Here is a 27,029-nt window from a genome sequence, read left to right as displayed (position 1 = left end):
TTGGGAACAGAGTTATCCTCTTGGTGACAAGGTGCTCTAGATGCAAAAACATATTCTGCGTGGCTGCAGATTACTATATTACAATAGAAAAATGTTGCCATCATTGGGGAAGCTAAAAATATTCAGTGAAAACGGACTACTCAGACACCTAACGAAAATGTTAGATTTTTGATTGATTGGCTGACAATATGTTTATTGTATAAGACTAAAAATTCTCGTTACAAACACAATGTCATAAATAAATATTAACCCTTACTTAGACACCTGAGTCCCGGGGACTCATACTGAAATTTTAATCGCTCGTGACCCCCACTGTTTTGCGCCAAATCCGCCGTGCGTTACAGAACCTTCCTGCAGTCAGATCCCGAATCGACCGCCGGACGGATGCTCCTTCGAAAAATTATTTACGGTACGTACCATCCGGAGGTGAGTCCGTGGGACTCATAGTGTATTGTTACGGTACGATTATATTTACATAAATATTTTGTTTTTAGGCAAAAAATGGCAAATTTACCTGGCCCAAGTAGGGTGAATCCATTAGATGATAATTACGAAACCGTCGTTAGTACCTGGCTAAGGGAGTTGGAAGCTTTGGACGAAAATGAGGATGATGCTGGTACTCAGCCACAAGAACATGTACTAGAAGAGCTGCTATCAGATGTTGATGATGGTGATTATACTGAAAGTGAACATCAAACAGAATCAGAAATGTCCAATGATTCAGATCCAGAATTAGAGGAGCCCGATACTTCAATCATCGAAACACCATCGAATACTTATTATTATGGTAAGAACAGGTTCAAGTGGTCTTCCAAACCTCCAACACGAAATATTAGAACTTTAGCGCATAATATAATTCGTCTTCCTTGTAATAAACCCGCCGTTGCTCAAGAAAATCCATTTAGCCCATTGGAGTCTTTTCAACACATTTTTGATCTACGTATGATGGATATTGTTCTAAAATGGACTAACAAAAAACTTGAAAAAATAAGATCAATACATGTTGGGGAGTACAATTTTAGAGAATGCAATATTATTGAGCTGAAGGCCCTTTTTTCCCTTCTTTTCTATAGTGCAGTGTTCAAGTCTAATCGCGAAAGTATACTTTCACTATTTGCTACAGATGGAACTGGGCGTGAAATCTTTAGAGCCTCTATGTCAATCAAAAGATTCTGTGCATTACTGGTCGCATTACAATTTGATGATTTTGAGAACCGAGAAGCACGCAAAATTGTAGATCCAGGATGCGCTATTTCTGAAGTCTTGGATTTATTCAATGAAAATTCTCAAAAGTGCTATAGTATTGGCGCCAATGCGACAGTTGATGAAATGCTTATTGCATTTAGAGGTAGATGCAAATTTAAAATGTATATGCCTAGCAAACCCGCCAAATATGGCCTCAAAATGCAATGCTTAGCAGATTCTAGGACTCATTACATTTGTAATACCTATTTGTATACTGGAAAAGGTTCTGATGCAAGCAAGTCACTTCCAGAAGACATAAGAAAGTCTATTCCCACCCAAGCGGTTTTGCGGCTTTGTAGGCCTATCTTCAACTCAAACCGCAATGTAACAACAGACAATTGGTACTCTTCAATGGAGCTACTTACTTCCCTACGAGAACGGAAACTAACTACAATTGGGACTCTAAAAAAGAATAAAGCCATAATTCCTAAAGAGTTCCTTCCCAATAAAAATAGAGATGTTGGCACTGCATTATTTGGATTTACAAATGATTGTACCTTAGTAAGTTACGTCCCAAAGAAAAATAAAGCGGTGGTTCTTTATTCTTCTATGCACCATAGTAATGAAATTGGCCCCAATACTGGTAAACCCATCATTATAGAAGATTACAACAATACAAAAGGAGGTGTAGATTCTATTGACCAGAAGTGTTCGATTTACAGCTGTAGCCGCAGAACTACACGTTGGCCCATGGCTATATTTTTTAGAATTTTAGATATGGCTGGTCTAAATGCCTATATACTGCACCAAAGCCATAAAAGGGCTAATAAGTTATCCAGACTTAATTTTTTAAAAGCATTGGCTGCTAATCTTAATGAAAATAATCTTAGAAGTCGCCTATACAACACAAAGATTCCTCGCCAGCTACGAACCTCAATATCAAGTATCATAGGCATAGAAGTACCAGAAGAAGTTGACCCAAGAATTGAGAAACTTCCAAGAGACCAAAGACAATATTGTACCTTATGTCATTATAAAAAAAGAACAAAAACAGCATACCTTTGCTGTAAATGTTTTAAACCCATTTGTTTGTCATGCGCAAAAAAAATTTGCAATAATTGCGTACAAAGAGAATAATTTTTTTTTACATGTTTAGCATATGCACGATTTTTCTTGTGATATATGTTACCAAAACTAATATTTTTTTTGAGTTTTTTAGTATATTATATGTTTATTTTTTATAGAATATTATAAGGTTTTTGTTATCTTACATTTTTTTATTTGATATAACAATAAGCATACACTTTATGTTCCTATTTTAGTAAATGCAGTGTTTCGGTTATTAGAATAAAGTTTTTTTTTTTATATAATTGTCGTTTTATTTAACGAAAATACTTATATTGTAACAAAAAAATAGTAGTTTATGATATCATCAAGAATAATATTTTTTTTAGCCAATTTTAAAATGTGAGTCCCCGGGACTCATAGTTTCGTTTTAAAGTTAAATTTTCGACCTATCTAATTAAGGGTTAAATCAAGTGAGTCACAAAATTTTGAAAGCATCTCCGATAATCTTTCAGAGAGTGAACCTGTCTTATCAGAAGAAAATACTGATCGCAACTCTCCAATAAACTTACCTAAACAAACTTCTTCAGGTCGTATGGTTAAAAAACCTGATAGATTAGATTTATAAGTATTATATTTTATTTTTGTTAAAAGGGGATAAGGTCTTAGTAATAACTGAAAAAAAAAATTATTTTGTCATTATAAAAAGAGGGGGATGTGATATATGTAAATGTAGTTAGGATTCGGAACACACTCTCAGAGTGACATGACACTTGATGTGACACTTGACAATCCTGTAGAAGGGAATAAACGGCATTCTGAATCAAGACACGAAAGTGAGTGTATTATTTTCATTCCCATACATACCCTACTTAATGTTGAATACAACATAACAAAGATCAGTACTGTTTTGCATGGGCTGTAAATTCAGCTTTGTATCCTGCCAGTGTGAGAGTGTGTAAAATTTCATCATATCCTCACTTTTCTACCGTATTGAATGTAGCAGGATGGATTTTCCACTAAAGTTGAAACATTCCTAAATTTGAGATTATGAATCATTGCTCTATCAATGTTTATGCCATTCAGTAGATGGCAAGTACTAAATCATTTTTAAATGGTTTCAATCCAAACCACGTGGACTTGAATGACAACCCCTCCAACTCTGATAATGTGTTGGCGACTTACACCCCGAATCTCGATGAGCCACTTCCGAACTTATCACCATCTGTTGTGACTAATATATTAGAGATGGAGGAAACGTATTCGAAGAATATGGAATCTCCACATAGTTAAAACAATCAGAACAGTTCGGATGATAACATTGAGAGACGTAAAAGAAAAAAAATAGAGAGTGAAGAAAAGATAATGAAGAAGGCGAAGAAGTCAAAAAAATCTAGCTCAAAGTCGCCATCTAGAAGGAGGCACAAGATGAATCATAAATAAGGGATGAAGACAAGTCAATAAAAGTGAAAGAGATGGAAGTCATAGCAGGACCTTCTACATCAGTCCAACAGGTAATTATCATTACTCAAACACGACAAGATGTTAGTTCATCTCCTCCATTTATTCCACAGGTTGAAGTGATCAATCCTGAATACGAGGATATTAGTCCAGGGTCTACACCGCCCCTACCGCTTGACCCCGTAAAATCATTTATGAGATCCAGGAGAGACAAATTTTTAGCGACATATCACGTTTACGATGAAATTGAAACGAAATATATAGCGAAGAGGGGAAAACTTGTTGAACTGAAAGAGCAAGTCTCTCTCCTTAAAGTGGAGTATGAACAAATGGCTGCAGCTCTACGAGAGAGATCTGCTCACATGAAAAAATGTTCTCCTAAAATTCGGTAATTGGAAAACTTAAGCACGGAGATACAGGATAATGTCATCTTACATCTCTTGTAATATTTTGTTATCTTTTCCTCTACATTTGCATTCTATTATCCGTGTATCATAATATTTTTTATATTATTCTTATAGTATATGTATTATTTTATTCTTATTCAGAGCAATCATTTAGGCTCTTAGTTTAATTCATTCTTCTTCTATTCTGAATAAATTTATTATTATTTTTACATGAAAAAAAATACGCTTCAAGTTCGGAAAACCTCCCCTAATAAATCTTTTATAAATATTTTTTGGAAGTTGCTCATAAAGTTATGTGTGAATGTCACTTTCTAGTCATATTTAAAAGTGTATAACTGATTATTCATATTCGAAAAAATAAATAATGAAAGTATCAATTAGTCATTTATTAAAAAAAAACGAAATAAAGTTATGTAATGTATAACATTTTCTATTTATATGTAAAAATGTATATTTATATTTGAAAAATAAATGAGAAAAGTAACAAGTAATCATTTTTTATTTCAAAAAACGAAATAGAGTAGTTATGTATATTATTTTTTAGTCATAACTAAAAGTGCAAATCTGATTATTTAAAAAAACAATGAAAGTAACAATTAGGTATTTATTTTCAATCTCTGAAAAATAAAATAATTGAAGCATTGATTATTAAATGCCGTCAATGGCACAGTTCAAAAAATTCCAAATCCTATATTGAGATTGACGACTCAGATGAAGTCCAATCAATGGATATTTTTTCAAATAAGAGAATGAGATTAAGATTCATTACATTCAAAAGTTATGTGTCGAAGACAAAGTCAATCGTCAGAGTCAAAACTCCATGTATATGACATTTGATAACACAAGGTCATGAGACACGCAAGATCATGTTCATAACTGAAGTTCGTATGAGATATAAATATCTCAACGACTTGTGATGCCATTCAATGTTAAAGTCGAATGATTGGAGGTTCAAAATTTCGTGTCTGAGATTATATGACGTGATCATAATACAAGGTCATGAGACCTTACGTGTTCATATATCGAGGTCATATGACACAAACATCTCAAGGACTTGTGATGTCATTCAATGTCAATGTCGAATGATTGGAGGTTTTCAGCTTCACACTGCAAATAACTGACCACTTGTTCCCTCATCATGAATCAAGTAACACATTTTTACCGATCTTTCGAGAATCACCCAGCCTTGACCGTATAGAACCGTATTTGGATGAATAAATTGGCCGACCCCCCAGAAATCATTGTGATATAGATGATTTTCCGGATCCTGAAATAGTCATTATCGATGATGATCAGAATGGTTAGGTTATGTTAGTTTACTCGGAGTACATAATTTGGTTGGTGCACACGGAATACTGCGTGGTTTGGAGCAGTGTTCAACCTAAGACATTATTTTATTGAAAACTGATTACTTATATCTATCACTTATAGATGATCAAATTGAAAAATTAGGTAAGCTCAGTACAAATTTCAATGTGAAACATGAAAGATGGCAATAAAAATGTTTGAGATTCGCATCAACATAGCGATTTATTCTATGCTATCTCTTCCCCACCAATCATTGGAAGATATATTCGAAATCAACTTACTAATAAAAACTTGGATGTCTAACAATACACTTTAGTTCATCATCTTTATTGTGTCAATGATATTTCGTTGAGAAGGGCTTTTCTTCTCCATCAAAAGGTTCATTATTAAAATAACAACGACAATAATGAATATAATATTTATTATAACAATTCATTGTGGAGGGACATAGTTACAAATAATGCGTGCATCTAATCCGCGAAAGTTTGTCAGAGGTCGGTCACAAGATTCGCACCACGTTTGCGCCAGTTCCATCATCGATATACTATAATATATACTCACCCCCATTATTCCTATTTCGATAGGAATAAAATCTGAAACAACACTAAGATAACATGTGGATGCTATCATTAATGGTTCGTATACGCACATGAGAGTCCGTCATACAGTACAGGTCTGAAAGATTTTCATCCGTATCACTAATGTTCGACCACCGACAATGTTGCCATTGTCTGTCACTGGATCATCATCAATACCTTCATCTTGAAGTTCCGGATCCATTACACCATCAATATCCTGCAGATTATCAGCAACAGCTATGGCTCCACCGTCTTTTTCTACAACAATGTCATCTACTACATCGATTATATCGTTTTCTCCTCCGATGATATCATCTCCTTCGATAATGATGTTGGGAAGTTCGTCATTTCCATCCGAAAACCAATTATTTTCGTCTTCGAGCGTCAACCTTGTCAAAACTTCATTAATTTTTGCAGAATTCATTTTTCTTTATTTCTGAGTGAAAAGCTTGAAGCTACTGATAGTACAGGTGGATAGTAAGTGAAGTTCAGAATCAGCAGACGATTTTCATGATTTGTTCGATTATGGAGGAGGTAGCCCCACCACTCTACTCATTCTATGAGTTTATGAAAGGAAAAATAGGTTCATGAAAGCGCAGTTGAATTTGTCATTTGAATATTGCAGCATATAATAGTGAATACTAATATGCCTTTTCCGAAAGAATGGAATTCAAAACCGAAAGTGTGTGGCGATCCAATAAAAATTGATCAAACTATATTTTGTAATAATTGTCAAGGTTATTGGCCTGAGGCGTATAATAATCCATGTACCGGTTTGTGTCGTAGATGTGTGTTGGAAAATCCAGTTCCAGTTCAGAGTCGAATCACAATTCCGAATAAGACAAATGATTCAACTCCTGAAGTATGCGTTCATCATCAGTGCTAGAGATGTTTTACCAGAATCGTGTGTAACAATATGGGAATTTGTAGAAATATTTGTGTAAATTGTAAAGCAAATCGCGAGTTACTAATTCAACGTTGTATGCTTTGTGATAAGTACAAAGTAGATTGTTGGAACAATTCATGTAGTATGTGTAGAAGTGGATGGATATTATGTGAATATATTAGTGATTTCCATCCCGATGAGAACTTCCACTTCCGGGATTGTTGGTGTTTGGAGAGTGAAGATCAGATGAGGAGACTAGAAATCTATGGTAACGTTATTCGATCATACATTCCATTGGTTATGGTGACACCCATCACAACGAACGATAATGATTAAATAATTCCGTTAATAGATATATATGTAATGAATAAAATCAGTTTGAATATTACTAGTTTTTTTTTACGATATAGAACCCCAAATTCATTCTAAATTCAATAAAAAAATTCAATTTCATTATAATATCTTTATTTTTCATTAAGAACAATAATGCTGCGATTACATTATTGAACTTTAATCAATCCAAGAGTTATGGTCTCCAGAAAATCCCAACCATTTATTTTTGAAAACTCGCTCAACCAAATATGTATTGGGATCTTTCGCTTTATTCAACTCCATTTTATAAAAGCAACCTTTGATTGGATGTCCATTCACATCTTCGAGCTCATAAGTTACAGGGTCTGTACTATTAATTTTCACAACTTTCAAAAGTTCAGTGGTGAAGTTTGCGGTATAACCTACGGCGAATACGTTGTTATATTTACTGATTCGCACCATATCTCCAATTTTGATTTAACTTTCTTCACGTTTGCTATACTGCTTCTCAGAATTTGTATGAATGGACAATTTTGTGTATGATTTTACCTCTGCAGGCTTCATGCCAATGGTGCGATGAACTTTGTTCTTATATTGATTGATAATTTTAGGAAGAACATTCAACCACTTGTAATGACTTTGAAGTGAACATTGTTTATAAAGGGTGATAAATGATGAAATTCTAACAATTTTGTGAATATATGACCCTGCATTCTGGACAAATGTAAAATCTCAAATTAGTTTCTACCGACAATAAGCTCTTACTACCCTTTTCTACCATTTTTAATTTTGTATCGTTGGGACAAATCATATAACTCGAATTCAACCCCTACCAGAAAGGGCTCAGCTTTCCAAATACTAGAACAGACGCTCATCAGAAGGGACAACACATCATTCTGTTGTAGTATATCTTACCCATCAAACTAACTGGCAGTCATACAGTCAAGTGATACAGTTGACTCAAGCAACCCGATATTCAATCAACGTTTCTTAGCAGTTGACGTCATCTCGATGTAAGTACAGTCTACTATATTATTCATTTTGAATGGAAAGGGTTATATTTTTAGGAGTGTTGTTTTTTGACTTTCTACAAAAAATTTTTTTTAATAATTCAGTGTTCGTATAAAATTATCTGTTTCGAATTTTTTTTATCATTGTTTTTTATGAAAGTAGTCGTTCGCGAAACGTGTTTTAATGTAAACGTAATCTAACTATAAAAAGTCTGAACAAGTTTGAAGGTTTCTAAAAGTACCTCGAGATATGACGATATTATACGGAATTCTTTTTTGAAATTGATTTTTTCCGTTCAGTTCAATAACGCCATCAACGCCGTCAAATCTTAGCAGCTGAAATTCATCTCGGTGTAAGTACACTCTATTATATTATTCATATCAAATTGAAAAGGTTATATTTTACGATGAGATTAATTTTGGTAAAGAACGGTGTTTGACTTCTTACAAACTATTTTTTTGTATGATTCAGTGTTCATATAAAAGTAATTGTTTTGAATGTAATTTTTCTTTCATGCAATTCAATGTTTTTTTTCAAGTAGTTGTTTCAGAAAGGGTACATTGTGATTAAAAGTTACTTCTTTGTATAGAGTTACTTCTTTTGAAATTGCTTTTTCTAAAAGATTCCCACTTTTTTGTATCAAGATGTTGAAAACAAAAGACAAAAACTTTTTGTTAGCTAATTATATTTAATGATATTATATTATTTATTTTTTTATGATTTCAGAACCATGTCTTTGTTGAAAGAGGCATTATTAAAACCATCAAGCTCTGTGAACCGATCACAAATGGGTGTAGTTGGGATGTAGTTGTCAACCAGAACGTGATCATTCAAGAAGATGAGGACACACCACAACCGGCGATGACTTTCATTAAGCAGATGGCAAGTGCTAAATCATTTTCAAATGGTTTCAATCCAAACCACGTGGAGTTGAATGACAACCCCTCCAACTCTGATAATGTGATGGCGACTAACACCCCGAATCTCAATGAGCCACTTCCGAACTTATTACAATCTGTTGTGACTTATATATTAGAGATGGAGGAAACGTATTCGAAGAATATGGTATCTCCACATAGTTAAATCAATCAGAACAGTTCGGATGATGACATTGAGAGACGTGAAAGAAAAAAAGGGAGAGTGAAGAAAAGATAATGAAGAAGGCGAAGAAGTCTAAAAAGTCTAGCTCGAAGTCTCCATCTAGAAGGAGGCACAATGAAACATGAAAAAAAGGATAAAGACAAGTCAATGAAAGTGAAAGATATGGAAGTCATAGCAGGACTTTCTACATCAGTCCAACAGGTAATTATCATTACTCAAACACGACACAAGATGTTAGTTCATCACCTCCATTAATTCCACAGGTTGAAGTGATCAATCCTGAATACGAGGATGTTAGTCCAGGGTCTACACTGCCCCCACCGCTTGACCCCGTGAAATCATACGATAGAGTTTCATTTATGAGATCCAGGACAGACAAATTTTTTAGAGATATATCACGTTTACAATGAAACTGATACTGAATATATAGCGAAGAGGGAAAAACTTGTTGAACTGGAAGAGCAAGTCTCTCTCCTTAAAGTGGAGTGTGAACAAATGGCTGCAGCTCAACGAGAGAGATCTGCTCACATGAATAAACTTTCTCCTAAAATTCGGGAATTGGAAAACTTCAGCAAGATACATGAAAATTTCATCTTTATATATATTATTCTTATATCTGTATTATTGTATTCTTATTCAGAGCAATCATGTAGGGTCTGTATTCATTCTTCTTTTATTCTGAATAAAGTTATTATTATTATTACATGAAAAAAGCACTTTAAGTTCGGAAAACATCTCCTAATAAATCTTTTATAAATATTTTTTGGAAGTTGCTCATAAAGTTATGTGTGAATGTCACTTTCTAGTCATATTTAAAAGTGTATAATTGATTATTCATATTTGAAAAAATAAATAATGAAAGTATCAATACTGAAAAAACACAAAATAAAGTTATGTAATATATAACATTTTCTATTTATATGTAAAAATGTATATTTATATTCGAAAAATAAATAAGTCATAACACATAACACAAGGTCAAGAGACACGCAAGAGCATGTTCATAACTCAAGGTCATATAAGATATAAATATCTTAACGACTTGTGATGTCAATCAATGTTAAAGTCGAATGATTGGAGGTTTGAAATTTCATGTCTGAGATTATATGACATGATCATAATAAAAGGTCATGAGACCTTACGTGTTCATATATCGAGGTCATATGACACAAATATCCCAAGGACTTGTAATGTCATTCAATGTCAATGTTGAATAATTTAAGGTTTTCAGCTTCACACTGCAAGTAACTGACCACTTGTTCTCTCATCATGAATCAAGTAACACTGGTTGTGCAAGAAGCTGACTCTACAAGGGAAATACATTTCACATCTGTTTTTCTGGAAGAGAATCATGTATCTTGCGATTTTTAGACACATTCAAGAAATTGTATTTCAGTATGATCCACATTTTCCATTTTATAAGATCGAGTATTATATTTCACAATAAATATAAAATAACATCACAAATAACAGCAATACATCTCACATAGGTTTTCTCCAAAGAAAATCATGTATCTTGCTATTTTTAGACACATTCAAGAAATTGTATTTCGTTATGACCAACACATTTCATTTCATAGGACCGAGTGTTATATTTCATAACAAATATATAATAACAGCAATACATTTCACATCTGTTTTCCAGAAAGAGAATCATGTATAATGCAATTTTCAGATACTTGAAAGATATCGTATTTCAGTACGACCAACGTAATCCATTATATGAGAGCGAGTGTTATATTTCATAACAAACATAAAATAACAGCAATACATTTCACATCTGTTTTTCTGAAAGAAAATGTATCTTGCGATTTTTTAGACACACTCAAAAAAGTGTATTTCAGTATGACCAACAGACTCCATTCTATAAGATCGAGTGTTATCTTTCAAAACAAATATAAAATAAAAGCAAATCATTTAACATCTGTTCTGTTCATAGCAAATATAAAATTAGAGAAATACATTTCACATTTGGTTTCCTGAAAGAGAATCATGTATCATGCGATTTTCAGATACTTTAAATATACTGTATTTCAGTATGACCAACGCAATCCACTATATAAGATCGGGTGTTATCTTTCATAACAAATATAAAATAACAGCAATACATTTCACATCTGTTCTGAAAGAGAATAATGTATCTTGCCATTTTTGGGCACATTCCAGAAATTGTATTTCAGTATGACCAATATATTCCATTTCATAAGATGGAGTGTTACATTTCATAAGAAATATAAAATAACAGCAATACATTTCACAACTGTTCTGAAAGAGAATAATGTATCTTGCCATTTTTGGGCACATTCCAGAAATTGTATTTCAGTATGACCAATATATTCCATTTCATAAGATGGAGTGTTATATTTCATAAGAAATATAAAATAACAGCAATACATTTCACAACTGTTTTACTGAAAGAGAATCATGTATCTTGCGATTTTTAGACCTTCACGAAATTGTATTTCGTTATGACCATCACATTGCATTTAATAGGATCAAGTGTTATATTTCATAGCAAATATAAAATTACAGAAATACATTTCACATCTGTTTTCCTGAAAGAGAATCATGTATCATGCGATTTTCAGATACTTGAAAGATATTGTATTTCAGTATGACCAACGCAATCCATTATATAAGATCGAGTGTTATATTTCTTAACGAATATAAAATAACAATAATACATTTCACATATGTTTTCCTGAAAGAAAATCATGTATCGCGATTTTTTAGACACACTCAAAAAAGTGTATTTCATTTTGACCAACATACTCCATTCTATAAGATCGAGTGTTATATTTCATAACCAATATATAATAAAAGCAATACAGTTCACATTTGTTTTTCTGAAAGAGAATTATGTATCATGCGATTTTTAGATACTTTAAAGAAATTGTATTTCAGTATGACCAACGTATTCCATTATATAAGATCGAGTGTTATCTTTCATAACAAATATAAAATAACAGCAATACATTTCACAACTGTTCTCAAAGAGAATAATGTATCTTGCGATTTTTAGGCAAATTCAAGAAATTGTATTTCAGTATGACCAACATATTCCATTTCATAAGATCGAGTGTTATATTTCATAAGAAATATAAAATAACAGCAATACATTTCACAACTGTTTTACTGAAAGAGAATCATGTATCTCGCGATTTTAGACACATTCAAGAAATTGTATTCAAGTATGACCAACATATTCCATTTTACAAGATCGAGTGTTGTATTTCATAACAAATATAAAATAACATAAATATAAATATGTTTTCCTGAAAGAGAATCATGTATCTTAGGATTTTTAGACACACCCAAAAAACATATTTCAGTATGACCCACATTTTTCATTTTATAAGATCGAGTGTTATATTTCATAACAAATATTAAAGAACAGCAATTCATCTCACATCTATTCTTCTGAAAGAGAAACGTTCCCTTGCGAGTGCGAGCGAGACAGCTTCATTCATATCTATGAGTTGAAAAGAGAGCGCATATTCGGCCTCATTGAAGATATGTTGTAAATTATATAAAATGAACAATTCGTTGTTATAGTTGAACGGTTAAACTCATAGAAAATATATATTGCGGCAAAATTATGTGTCCTTGTGACAGAGGTAGGAATATTTTTATTTATTTTAGGAATATTTTTGGAGCGCAGTTCAGTTTTCATTTGTTTATCGATTTCTCTACTGAATTAAAGAAGAAAATAAAAATTGGACAACAAATTCAAGAAGTTCGTTTGCAACGAGACTTGTTTGGAAGGCTTTTAGCGATATCGATTAAATATCAAGTGGATATTACTAAAGTACTTTCATATTCTCTGACACCAGTACCTTTTTCAATGTGCCACATCGATGGAGCAATTTGCAAGACAGAAAAATCATCACTTTTAAAATTTTTAGAAAAAGGTATCAGTCACGATACGCCAAGGTCTGTGAATGTAGTGCTTATTGATTCTTTCTATTGCGCATAATGAAGGATCCACCGAAAACTTTTGATAAAATATCAAAAAGATTTTTGAGCATGGCAACACGATTTGGAGGTACAAGAATTGATATAATTTTTGATGAATATTTCGAACCATCAATAAAAAATTACGAAAGACAATTAAGAGGAAATAATGCCCGAGATTATACAATAGTAGGACCCGATCAAGAAAGACCAGTTGATTTTGCAAAGGAATTGAAGAACAGTAAATTTAAAGAAGCAATAGTGAATTTTTTCATTAAACACTGGGCAACAAATGAAATGGCTCCATTTATAAATAATAAAATTATTTATCTGAATTATCATGAATGTCATCGTTATGCAAATGTTGATGATAAAGTTATCTCAACTATTCATCCTGAATTATACTGCGGAAATCATGAAGAAGCCGACACCAAAATTGTTTACCACTGGTGATCGACCGATATAGAAATTTTAGCCGATACCGATAATCGGCCGATACCGATATTTCAAATACCGATATACCGATATATCGGTCTATCGGCCGTTAATTTTTTTCCATCGTGGTTTGTACAGTTGTACTAACATAGCTGAAACCGTAAAAACATGTACGTCCATAATTCGCATCCGTCGTAATATATCCAGTGATAAGGCACTCAATATGAGCGTTCACGCATTTAATGAGAATATCACATATACAGCTATGTGGGTAGAACTTTACTTCATTTCAGCTCCAGCAATACTTCCATTTCGTCCTTTATCATTTTGAAATCAGAATTTTCCAAAAAATATTCCTTCCTAAAACTGTACTGTCTCGTTTGGAAATGTCTCCGTATTGCTGAATGCACGTGTTGCGCTACCGTCGTCGGACGTTTCTGCAGGTCCTAACTTGTATTTGTCTTCTGTCGTTTCATGATAATTTCAAGTTGTGCCATATTTCAGTTGTGTTCAAAGTATAGAATAAAGTAGAGGCCAAAGTGTTTACTATTTAACTATTTTTAAAGTATATTATTATTATAGTGTTTGTTTGAAGTAAGAAGTAAACTGAGCGGTGGAATTATTTATTATCATTGTATGTTGTGACAAAATCAAAATGCCAAAAACAAGCCTTTATGGTATTATTTTGAAAAAATATTGAGAAACGATGAGAAAAACGAAAGTGCAATTTGCAAAATCTGCCAAAAATCTGTTTCATTGGGTGGCAAAAGAAAAACGGCCAACACTTCTAATATGAAATAAATACCATCTGTTGAAAAACCACCCAGTAGAATATAGTTAGATAACTGATTCAGGTATGTAGCAAAAACTTGTAAAAAAAAATATGTGTATGTAAATATTTTCACTACTTTTTAGGTAAAGTTGCGAGCTTAGAAACAGAAACTGGAAATTGTGCCCCATCTACATCGAATCAGTCTAATATCAGAATTCAACTTTGTCAACAAAAACCACAAATAAGTATTAAAACTGCATTTGAAAATATTCGACAATGGGATATAAATTCAGAAAAGGCTAAGGAAATTCATAAATTAATTGGTGAAATGATAGCTACCGACAATCAACCATTTTCCATTTGTTCGGATACTGGTTTTACACGCTTATTAAAAAAAGGATTTCCTTTATATTCCATACCATCAGACAAATATTTGCGTGAAACTGTAGTGCCAGACATTTTTCAAAAGTGCAAATCTCGTGTACAGAAAATAATAGATGATGAGATGATCGGAAAAATGTCTCTAACATCAGATATATGGACTTGTCAACACAACAATTGTTCTTTTATATCATTGACGGCTCATTTTTGGAATAAAAATGTATCTAGTCACCGAGAGTCATTTGTTCTAGCTTGTAGAGGTTTTCCAGGCACCCATACAGGTGACACCATATCTGAGATACTTCAAGGTCTATTAGACCAATGGAAATTGAAGAAAAGCCAAATTCACCTCTTGTTGGCAGATAACGCCTCCAATATGAAAAAAGGGATCGTCGGCGCTATAATGAAATATCAGGGTTGTTTTGTTCACACTTTACAATTAACAATAAAAGACTCCATTGATTGCCAAAGGGCAGTAATAGATGTTATTGCCAAAGCAAGGAGAATTGTGACTCATTTCAATCACTCTGCAACTGCTTGTGATAAACTCAAAAAGCTACAAGAACAAATGAATGTCCCAACAAAAAAACTTATCCAAGATATACAAACCAGATGGAACTCAACCTATTACATGCTGGAACGATTACTAGAACAAAAAAAAGTTATCAGTATTTATATCTTGGATAATCCAGATTTGACAGACCTAACATTCCACCAATAGGATTTGGTTCAAAAGCTTATCAACCTTTTACAACCCTTTGAGGAAATAACTAAACTCTCAAGTAACAGGGAGTGTTGCATATCAGAGGTGATACCCCTAGTTAAAACATTAGATTCGTACTCGAGCAACCGTTCAAAAAGTGCCATATTTTCTGGTGTAGACACATTGAGGAGTGATCTACAAAAAAACTTGGAAAAACGATTCAACCATATTTTTACTGAAGAAAGTTTTACGCTGGCCACGTTGTTGGATCCACGTTTCAAGAACAGTTTTTTTGACAATGAAGGCGGACCAATCTATGAAATATTAAAAAGAAAAATTACTGTTCAAGAGGGAGGCAGCGGCATTATCGAAACTATTACGGATGGTGAAAGTGATGGGGAGGACAATATGCCACTAGTAAAATCGCTAGCTATGGAAAGGGATTCAGGTGCATCAAAGTCTGTGCATGATTTATTTTGGGAATCTTACGAACATTTTGCTGGTGAAGGCACATCAGGAAGTTCGAAGCGAAAACGAAAACAAAGGTCTGCTTTTGTTGAGGTACTGGATGATGAAATTAAATTATATCAAAGTCATCCAATAATTTCCAGAAATAAAAATCCCGTTCAGTGGTGGAACGACTGGTGATAGAGCAGAAAGCTTATTGTTTTTGCATCACAACCTACCAAAACTAAATTATTAGTATTAATCAGTTATTTTTGTATTTTAGTAAGGTGAAATAATTTTACCTTATAGTTGCAATCCGCATAGGGTTTTATTTTATTAATTTTTAATTACTAGTCAAAGAATTTAGTTGATTTTACGTTACATACTTTTTATTGGCAATAAAGATATATTTCTGATGGAAGTGTATTTTTTTCATTCATTTTTCAAATTGATTTTTTTTTCAATAAGAAAATATATCGGTCTATCGGCTTTTGATATCGGCCGATACGATAATCGGCCAATGAGGCCGATATCACCGATGGCCGATATAAATATCGGTATCGGTCGATCCCTAAGTATTATATCTCATAACAAATATAAAATATTAGCAATAAAACACCCAAAATCTGTTTTTCTGAAAGAAAATCATGTATCTTGCGATTTGAAGGCACATTCAACAAATAGTATTTCAGTATGACCCACATATTCCATTTTATAAGATCAAGAGTTATATCTCACGATAATTTTAAAATATTAGCAAAACAACACTTCACAATCTGCTTTTCTGATAGTCATGTATCCTACGATTTGAATAAACATTCAACAAATTGTATTTCGGTATGACCTACATATTCCATTTCATAAGATCAAAAGTAATATTTCATGCCAAATATAAATTATTAGTAATACGACACTATACATGTATTTCTGAAAGAGAATCATGTATTCTGCGATTTGACACATTCAATATTTTATATTTCATAAGAAATATACACTTCTGATGTTTTTCTGAAAGAGAATCATGTATCTTGTAATTTGATGACACATTTTACAAATTGTATTTCAGTATGACCCGCATATTCCATTTCATAAGATTGAGGGTTATAAATATATTGATATAACATTTTCAACAATATAGAATTATTTTGAAATTATTTGAATTTATTTTGAAAATTATATAAGTGAAACTACTGGTACATAACATTAATGGATGAATTTTGTATATGGAAATTTCAGAAAAATAACATTAGCTATACAAACAGGTATACTTTGACTTAGTTATACCAGTTGAACCCATGACAAATCATCTATGAATAACTTCTTTCTTACTACAGAATCTAAATGCACACATCATAAAAATCCCTCCTACAATAGAGCATATTACACATGTATTGGCAGTGACAAAATTGGTCCTCAAAGTAATATTATGAATCGATTCCCGATCCAATATTTGACCAATATGCTTCTTTGTGGGATGTACTGATTTCCAAACAAAGTTATGTACTTTCATTTCAATCATTTGCATGGGAAAATATGTCTCATTAATATCGAGATAAAATATTTACATCAATAAAGTAACTCATCTGCATTCTCGATATACTACCACCTGCAGCATCCGGAAGTGTATCTCCATATTGATCAGTTCTTGTGCAGAAATTCTGAAAAAAAAAAACAAATATCAATTCAATTAAATCCACTAAAAATAAGTCATATATACATTTCCGAGTTTTCACTTCCCCCCTCCCCTGAACTAAAAATCGCAGATAAAGCCTTCATGGAGAGAAATACTAAATTTGAATAAAAATATTACTGTTTTGAAGTGAATAATATATGAACACGGACTTTGACATCAGGAGTCATGATTGAAGAGAACAAAATCCAGGCTGGTAAGCCGTGATCAAATAAAACCTGAAGTACTATCATAAAACAAGGATTTGATACTTTTCAAATCATTTCTTTAACTGCATTTAACTGATATGACATGAACTCACAATTAATTAAGAAGGACTCAAAAACTTTCAATATTTGTTTATATTTGATGATTCAATTTCTCCTTCCGTCTGATTATAATTATATCTATGATTGCATTTAGAAATCATATATTTATTTTTACAATACCAGAAACATAATCCAAATTCCAAAAGCTATATGAAGAGAAACAAAAACGTTTTTTCTTGAATATGCGAAATGATCATTTGGGGAAAAGACGGTGGTAAATTAGTTTCAACTTTGGATCTGATTACCGCTATAGAATCCACATCTCAGAATGTATCTACAGAAACTTCTGGTGATTTCGGGTCTGACTGCCAAACTGTTCTTTCTCAACCATATCAAGTTGAAAGTAATCTTAAAAGTAAACTTGAAAGTATTTCACTCAAATCTCTCAGTTGCGACAGCAATATTGAAATTATTCCCGCAGATAAGGATTATGCAACAGTTATGATGCATTCCCATGAATACGAAAACAAATTCAGGCAATTATTTCCAGAGACAACATACTAAGTACACAATACAGGTTCCACTGTTACAACCATGAATGTTAAAAAAACTGAAAGAAAATCCAACCTAATCGATGGAACAAAAGATATGCAACACTATATACAAGTGAAATTAAAGTTATAATTAAAATTAGTAAGTCATAATTATAATTATGAATATTAGTAAGTCAAGATTTTTAAAATTAATATTAAACAAACTAAACACTTTCTAAAAGTTGAGAAACGAAAACACATTTTTTAAAGTTGAGAAACTCTTCTATAAAATATTTGTTCTGTCAGAAAACGTTAGACTTTAATGCTAAATGATATATTAGACATATTATAGGAATATCGTTCAAGCTGAAATATACATTTAAGTTTATTATATAATTTAACTTGAATTGAAGGGGTAATATTTTTTAGGAGTGATTATTTTTTTGGGAAAGAAAGCCAAAAACTTTCTTTCCCAAAAAAATACAGTGCATTTCTTTAATATATTAATATCTGTACCTATTTCGGTTGTCTGTAATGTGTATCAATAGTTGGATCTGGTATCAAAATGTTCATAAAGTGTTCATCTTTGGAGATGTGAAGTTTGATCTACAAAAATGGATAAACTGAAGAGATAATCGTGTTTATAACATCAATTCTCACAACAAACAGTGTTTTTATAGAGCTAACAAGAAACACTTCTGGGAAAAACTACTTTTTATTCCATTAATAAATACTGAACCATTAGTTACAAACAGAGTGACCCAAAAAATTTCTAAAACTATGTTGCTCTGAAATGTGAACTCAATATAAACAATGACCAATACTGTCCATGTGATGGGTCTAACCAATGGATTCATTACAGCTGTGCGATTCTAACTCTCTCACGGAAGAATGATCGGTTATCATAGGAATTTGTCTTAAGGAGGTCCTACATTCACATAGAAATTTGTGTTTCGCACGTTTTATGCATGAATATTTCTATGTTTTATGGTTACATGTGAAAAACAAGTGAAGTACCCAATTGTTAGGAATAGTGAAATCAGCAATTTTTTATTTTTTGGTCATTGAGGGAATTTCATTATTCTTTATAAAAATGTCATTCAAAGTAAGAGAGGCCCATTGGCAAATTATGTTAGAGGCCATGGAGAAGCAATCTTTCCTGGCTACAGGTAAATTTGTTGGTCCTCAAGGAAAGGATTTGTATAAAAAACATTGGGATGAATTGGCGCATAATCTGAATGATCTCGGATATAGAACAAAACCTACTGAAAAATGGCAAAAGGTAAACCAAAGTCTCAAATACTTAGATTTTTTATAACTTGTTAGAGCTTTCGTTTGTAGTCCTGGTCAGATCTAAAGTATTCATTAAAAAAAAGGCTGCTGCGTGGGATTATATAATCCAGAATGTGGTGTACCTGTATCCCTTGAATCAGAGTCCTGCGAAAATAGTCTTGATGAACCATCAACATCGAAGATACCTTCAACATCAAAAACTATGCCCCAGTGAGATGATAAGGAACCACCACATAAAAGACACAAAATGGACTTCCACAATGAATTCAGAGAAACCATTGAAGAATTAAAAGATATAAAAAATACATTAAAATCTTCCTTGAGCGATATTGCTTCCAATTTGAAAGATGTTGCAAATAAATTGAGAACAATAAACAAATGCTATGATATAAATGAATGAATTTAACAAAAATAACAGCTTCTGGATGGGCAAGTGATTTTTCAAGAAAGTTCCTCCCCAGAACTGAAATAGAAAGCAGCCTTCCATTCTTGTGGTACCAAATGAATGGTTTTGTTGTACTTCTTCATCATTTTGTGGAATATCAGAGATTATTTTTATTTTATTGTTATAGAAAGCTATGTTTATTTTTAGTTCGAATGTACCTGATTTTGTACTGGAGTATATCATTAATAATTATGTTTGAATCTTCTCTTTATTTCACAAATAGATAGTTTGGTCCTCATTCGAATTATTGCACAGGTTGGTGAAAAAACTCACAAAACGACAATATTACATAGACTTTTCGACGTTTAACATATGCACTGTATCATATACTTGTTTTTTTTTTATTTGTATGTTCGCAAAAGAAATCAATTTTATGACAATATAAATGTTCCAATCACAACATATTTGGTATAGGTTTACAAAAAAATTATTGGTAATACTGCTGGACTCTCATTCCTTCTACAGCAAATTGTCCTTTATTATTGAGTGGTTCTGCAATCAGGACGTCACCGTTATCATTGTCTGGATCACCTACGTTTTCATCGATGGGTGTGTTTGCACCCACACACATATTGTGTATCTCAAAGTACGCTCCTTCAAAAGACAGTGAAATCTCATTTTTAGGATGCCAAAACATCTTTCGATGCAATTACTTTCTCTAATGTGGGCATGATCAAACCTAGATTCGGGACTATTTTCAAGGGGGTTTTGAAAAGGTGTTATTAGAAATGGCTGAAGTGGGTAGCCAGAATCTCCAATTAACCAAGCTTGTTTCCCAGATTCGTAAATTTCTTGCATATAATTCTTTATCAACGAGTGGTTCCATATAAAAGAGTCATGAGTGGATCCTCAATAGTTGGCAAAAATATTATTTATTTTCATACGGTGATCACAGATAACTTGGCAATTCAGAGAATGGTAACCCTTTCTATTAATGAAATTATGTTCATCACCAGGCAGATGGCAACATGGGTATGACTCCCGGAAAATGTCATTTCTCCATGAAAGCCATTTTCAATACATTCCTTTCCCGAATATTCTGAGGGAATACTATAAATTCTGCACCCATCACTTCAACTATTCCAATTGATACTTCATGTATTGCTCGATGAACTGCAATTTGACTCAAACTGCAAAAAGTTTCCTCACCAACACCCCTCTGGTAAGTCCCTGTGGCATAGAAATGGAGAGCGCAAAATATTTTACTTTCTATTGTAATACCTCCTCTTATGCGAGGTGACCTCAAATGGGGGGTTAATACGGCTATCAATCATCTTGTCAAATGTTTATTTAACCGCAAATACTTTAATCTATTTCGTTTTCAGGTTAGGATTTTGAAATGTTGAAAAGGGAAACATGTACTATTGAAAAGAGAAACATATATCGAAATCTTTAAACGATAGATCTACACCTATCGGATGAAATTACGAAAATTTGATACACGAAACGATACCAACTACTACTTAGAATTCCTACTGTCGTCTCAAACGATACGATAGCTGTCTTAGAATTCCACAGCAGATATAAAATGTATGCAGCTTAAAACCAAGAGAGCTCTCGAATACTTCTGTGAAAGTTGTCAAGAAGGTTTGAGGATCATTTCTATACTTCAAAAACAAATCAAAAATTAAAAAGTCTTGATGACTTGTCATAAGGCAGCAGAATATTCCGCAGAGCAATATTAGAAAACAAAGTGATATAACAAACTTCGAAACACTCTTCTGTGAACATGAAGAGAAGTTGGTGCAAAAAAATATAATGGTGTACAACCTACCAGAGAGTATTGCTGATGGTCCTCAGAATAAGATGGACGAAGAGGCAACTGAGGTTTACCAACTCTGATCTGATTGTCAAATCAATGAGAGTAGGAAAACTCGGTGAGAGATCAAGATCATTAAAAGTATTTTTTTAAATGCAGATTCGGCTGTAAGGTTGTTGAGAAATAAGAAAAAATCAACAAGCCACATGTTAAAATAGAAAATGATCAGACGTGAATTATTAAAAAACTCAAGAGAAGAATTAGAATCCCGCAAAAGTAGAAGAGAAATGAACCTAACCATAAAATACATCAACAATGTTTCTACCATAACTCAAACAAATATAAAAAAATGTCAATTTTCTGATGGACAATTGGAATTCAAACAATACAATATATTCAGATGTGACAGAGAATCTACCGGGAGCGACAAACTAGGAGGAGGTGTACTGAGTGTTAGTCATTTCTAGAATCAAAGGTAACTCAATAACAGTGCATAATAATGTTGAACATATTTTTGTGATAACCGAATACGGCAACTCCTCAATTATTTTTGGCTGTGCTTACATTCCACCATCATCCCCCAAGACTTGTGAAACTGAAGAAGATATTCATAATGAGTACCCAAACAGCTTGCTCATTCTAGCTGAGGACTATGTCTGATGTCAAATGAGATAATGATAATATGAGGGTAAATGTCACTTGTAACCTGAATTCACCCGCTTTGATATTGAATTGTTGTTGTTAGTTGAATCTATATCAACTTAGTAGCATTTCTAATAGTGAAAATACCTTCTTAGATGTAGTTTTCTTCAACAGACATGACATATCAATTCAACTTTCAATGGACCCACTACTACAGGCTAGCACTCATCACTCTTCTCTTTCATTTAGCATTATAACACACACTTCTAGCTATACACTCGATTACAATGAATACTTTAAATGATTTGAAAAACGTCGACTATGGCTCCATAGATGCATACATATCTTGTGTGGACTTGCATATGCTCAATTACCACCATGATATCAATCAAGAAGTTTCTTATATCTACGAAGTCTTGTGTAATGCTTTCAAGCTTCATGTACCTTTGAAAAAAATTCAATTGATCTAATTTTACTTCTTGGTTCACTCTTCAGTTATGGCAGTTGGTCAGAGAAAAAAAAAAGTATCATAAACTCTACCAACAATTTGGCTTGGATGAGGATTATATAACTGTTTCTAACCTGTAAATCCATTAGCCAAAATGTTACAAAAGTCGTATAAGTCATAGAGAGAATATGTAACAATCCTAGGTATTTCTGATCACATGTCAACAAAATAAAAAATTCACACAAAATTTCAGAAAAAATGCACTACAATGATTGGTCAATTCCGATGGTAATGATGTATATCACCCTTTGATGCCTGATACCAAACAGTTGGACTATAGTAGGGATGAACTGCGATGTCTAACAAGCCTTCTCACAGGAAATTGTCATCTGAGTCATTATATGCAAAGACTAGGACTGTCAGAAGACACTAAAGTGATTATCCGCAACCCTTTAACAGCAAATAACACAGCAGTCAAAGAAGTCCTTGCCTTACCAAAGGACCCACAAATGAATGGAAGCATCCAACGGCAGTTCAAGGAAAAACTTCCAGAACTGGCAGACCTGTTCGATGACAAAAGCGTTGGGCAGCAGACAACCAGAATCAAAGGAATAACGTCCAACTGACAAAAAAGACAAATAAAATAAACCACGACGGCACGGAGCCAGACATTTGGAACAAACTGAAAGATAAGACTGCAACGGACCGAAAGGTGGTTATGCACCACGTGGAAAGCATGTCGTGCTCGACCTGTAGAAGATGACGGAAGCCATCTTCCATAAATCCCCAACAGGGAGGGAGCCAAAACAAATGACCAAAACAGTTCTTTCGGGGGATACCTGAAGGTAGGACTAGCGAGGTGCAAGCTAAAGAGGCGGCTGAAAGTAAACAGATGTGCGAAATGCTGGTCTTAAGAACATGACTAGGTGCCCCGTTTTCAAATACGCCATGAAAAAGGACCAGACACAAACAGAAGGCAAAGAGACCAACCAAAGAAGTGAGACAAGTGAATGGGATACAGAAAGAGAGACCAACCAAGGATCCACCACAAAACGAGAGGGAAGAGACTACAAATAATACAATGAAAAAGTCGACGGAGTCTACCAGCATCCTCCGCGATCTCATAGCATAACATAAAATGAAGTTTCGAATGAAAGAAACGTGAGTTGGTACGGTTTCCTACAAAGCACATAGACGCGAAGACCTTCCATGACACAATTCCTAAGTTGCACACTGGCATAAATGATCTTGAGAGCCTCGCGAAATTGAACAACCATTCAACCAACATTAAAGTGTGAATAGTACACAGTCTACAAATTTGTGAAGCCAATCATCTGAAAAACAATATTGGACATAAATATATTAATCAAAATCAATAAGACTATGTTATAAAATGGCGAAATAGGTTGAAGCAATTTGCTCTTTTAAAACAAAAACCCAGCATTTATAGGCCTGAGTCGATATAAATATATAATATTCATCTTTATACATCACTTATTTTTGGAATTTGTAGACGTTAGAGGATATCACATAAATTACAAGACATCAAACAGTTGAACATGGCTAAAAGGAGACATGTACATAGTGCAAATTTCACTCATAGGATTATAAGATTAGATAAGAATGTATTGTTCTTCATAATAAAATAGTACATGATTTGAAAAACTAGCTACAAAGGTACCATTTCGTTAAATTGTTAAATTTTCCAAACTGCACCAATGACTTCATTTATTTTGTAAAATGCTCCGGTCCACAAGTTTTTTAAATGAAACATTTTTCCATTCTTGATATAATATATTATTTTTATTTCATATGAACATTTCTTTATACAACACACTATATACATGGTACACACAACATTGCAAGAAAAGACATCAAATAAAAACCATTATTTTAGTGATTTGCTTCAAAATATATTTTTTCAAATCATATGGTTCCACATTCAACAGAATTTGTTTCAATTTGATCTTTCGAAAGAGTTATATATTTTGCCGTGTTAGGAATCACAAGTTAAAAGGTAAGACCTCGTCAGTCTTTAGCTCGCACAAGTTTCTCAACTTCTGAGAGTTGTCGTTTATATGGGGACTACAGCTGATTAACGGAAAAAACAGATTTTTAAACAGATTTTTTAATCCTTCGGATTGTTTTTCAGTATTCACCGAATTCATTTTAGCTGTTCTAATGATCTCCTTGCTTTTGGTATTGTATTCGTGTATCACTGCCTCAGTAGTGTATTTATTTTAATTTTTATGAGCATATAATATAGCTGTGAGTATATATAAATATGAGACAGTGAGATTCTCTAGATTTATGAAAAAAGTTTTGCAGGATCACTCGTTTGATTCAACCATCTCTCTAATAATTTTTTCTGAGTTATAAAAACTTCATTATTATGAATAAACTTATTATGAATAAAACCCTGTATTATCTACATAAAAAAATTACTTTTGGTTCAGACATCCACAGTTTGAATGTTGAGGTTAGATATTTTGACTCCTCCAGCCTTTAGAACACAAACATTCAAATGCTGATTTTCATTTCAAATCACCAGAATAATGAAATCTCCCAGAAGATAAAACACGAATGCATCTCACATTCCAAAAATCACCTAAAGTTATATTTACTTCAAAATCAACAGTAATCAGGTGCGAGTCCCCAGTCATTTTTTATTCTTTTTTTTTTTCATCTTCATTTCATTGAAATATGCCCATTTTTTTCTGCGCCATCACTTATGTATACAAACTTATCAAAAACTTTTTTTTCTCTTCACCTTTTATTCTGAAAATAAAACACACTATGTGTAAAATCATTACTGATAATTTATGAAGGTTGAGTGGAAGAACAGTTCATTTTAGAGACGTGTCTACAAAAAGTAGATCAAAATATTAAAATAGTACCGAACACCTAGTACCTTCAACCTTTTTCCCTCTTGGTACAGAAACATGGTTTTGATAATATTGAAAATGTGTTATTCCTGGATCGTTTCAAGAAAGCTTCGTATTACGTATTTGAAAAATGTATAGTTGAAACCAAAAATAATGCCGCCTTCTGTATTCAAATCAAATACAATCTCAAGTTACTGAAAAACATACCCCAACTCACCTCTGGATTAGTCTGGATTCCATTGCTGAAGTTGCTGTGAAATTTCACAAAAAAAGTTGTGATTTTCCAGAAGAAGCAGTGATCCCACTCCATATAATTCTATTCCCACTTATCAAAAACAAATTAATGAACGGGTATCTTAAATATGCACTCCCACAAGAAATCAAAAACTAAAATGGCTACCACAGAATACTGATTGTAAACTCGTTTCTGTAGTCTGTGATGGCTTGATGGCTACCACAGGCCACAAGTCTGTGATGGCTACGATCCAATAGACAATACGTGGCTAAGATGTCTAAAAACCCTGGTGCATCTACTTATACCTGCAAAAGTTTGGGGTAAAATGAGGGATTTATGGCTAACTTGATAAGCAGAGATCAGCGCCGTTTCAGATGGCGCAACGCAAGCAGTCATTACAGTAAACTGTAATCATAGACCACAGAGGGTATATTTGTATTTATATTTAATTCTACATTCATTTTTCATACTGTGCTTTTAGGATAACTTAAGAAGTGAGTTAATGAATGTTTGGTGTTTTAAGCAGTGTTGCCGATTGGCGGATAATTATCCGATTTGCGGATAATTTGAAGGGTTGGCGGATAGTTTTCTCACCCTGTCGAAAATCGGATAATTAGGATCCGACTGAATGTTTAGACTTGACAACAGCGATATTTCGTGTTGAAGCATAGGGTTGAGATAATGAGATTCTGTGTAACGAAGAATTCTATTGTCGAATTTCCTTTATTCCATGAAAAGTAGAATTCTAAAGTACATGTTATCCCATCGCAGTGTCCGTCACGCGAGAGATTCCGCTATTCACTATCAGATGTCGCGTATAGAGCGGTTCTCCCCACACTGAAGTT

At 33.1% G+C, this 27,029-nt stretch overlaps 2 protein-coding genes and 1 long non-coding RNA gene across 5 annotated transcripts in view; 1 reads left to right on the top strand and 2 right to left on the bottom strand.

Annotated features, from left to right (window-relative positions):
• Nucleotides 1-331: 331 nt before the first annotated feature.
• LOC111508882 (uncharacterized) overlaps nt 332-27,029 on the bottom strand; it is a 108,243-nt gene continuing 81,545 nt past the window's right edge. The window contains exons 1-3 of one of the 3 annotated variants that reach the window (XM_074178566.1): nt 26,167-26,633; nt 17,572-17,664; nt 332-679 (exon numbers count right to left, since the gene is read on the bottom strand). In XM_074178566.1, coding sequence (XP_074034667.1) covers nt 563-679; nt 17,572-17,664; nt 26,167-26,259 — 303 coding nt within the window. In that variant the 5' untranslated portion in view covers nt 26,260-26,633 and the 3' untranslated portion in view covers nt 332-562. Of the gene's footprint in view, nt 17,665-26,166; nt 26,634-27,029 lie in introns of those variants that run through there. The other 2 variants (XM_074178554.1, XM_074178560.1) reach the window with 2 other exon arrangements.
• LOC141483758 (uncharacterized) lies at nt 3,626-4,103 on the top strand. Its single transcript, XM_074178575.1, has 2 exons — nt 3,626-3,764; nt 3,825-4,103. Exons 1-2 carry the CDS (start codon nt 3,726-3,728, stop codon nt 4,101-4,103), a joined length of 318 nt encoding a protein of 105 aa, XP_074034676.1. The 5' UTR covers nt 3,626-3,725.
• Nucleotides 18,955-26,160, bottom strand: LOC141483768 (uncharacterized). The gene is made up of 2 exons (XR_012466281.1): nt 25,976-26,160; nt 18,955-25,842 (listed from the first exon to the last, which is right to left on the bottom strand). It is a non-coding gene; the product is annotated as an uncharacterized lncRNA (long non-coding RNA).

Source organism: Leptinotarsa decemlineata, unplaced genomic scaffold (genome assembly GCF_025532065.1).
Source record: "Leptinotarsa decemlineata unplaced genomic scaffold, Ldec_3_MD MMD2_P_RNA_scaffold_14, whole genome shotgun sequence".
Lineage (NCBI taxonomy): Eukaryota > Metazoa > Arthropoda > Insecta > Coleoptera > Chrysomelidae > Leptinotarsa > Leptinotarsa decemlineata.
The sequence above is the reverse complement of the archived record's forward strand: the minus strand, read 5'-3'. Positions and strand labels throughout refer to the sequence as shown.

What these genes read in the sequence shown, in the direction of transcription:
- LOC141483758 (XM_074178575.1), top strand. Translation starts at nt 3,726, where the DNA reads ATGGAAGTCATAGCAGGACCTTCTACATCAGTCCAACAG. An exon ending in CTTCTACATCAGTCCAACAG is followed by an intron (nt 3,765 to 3,824) that starts GTAATTATCATT and finishes TTTATTCCACAG; the next exon opens with GTTGAAGTGATCAATCCTGA.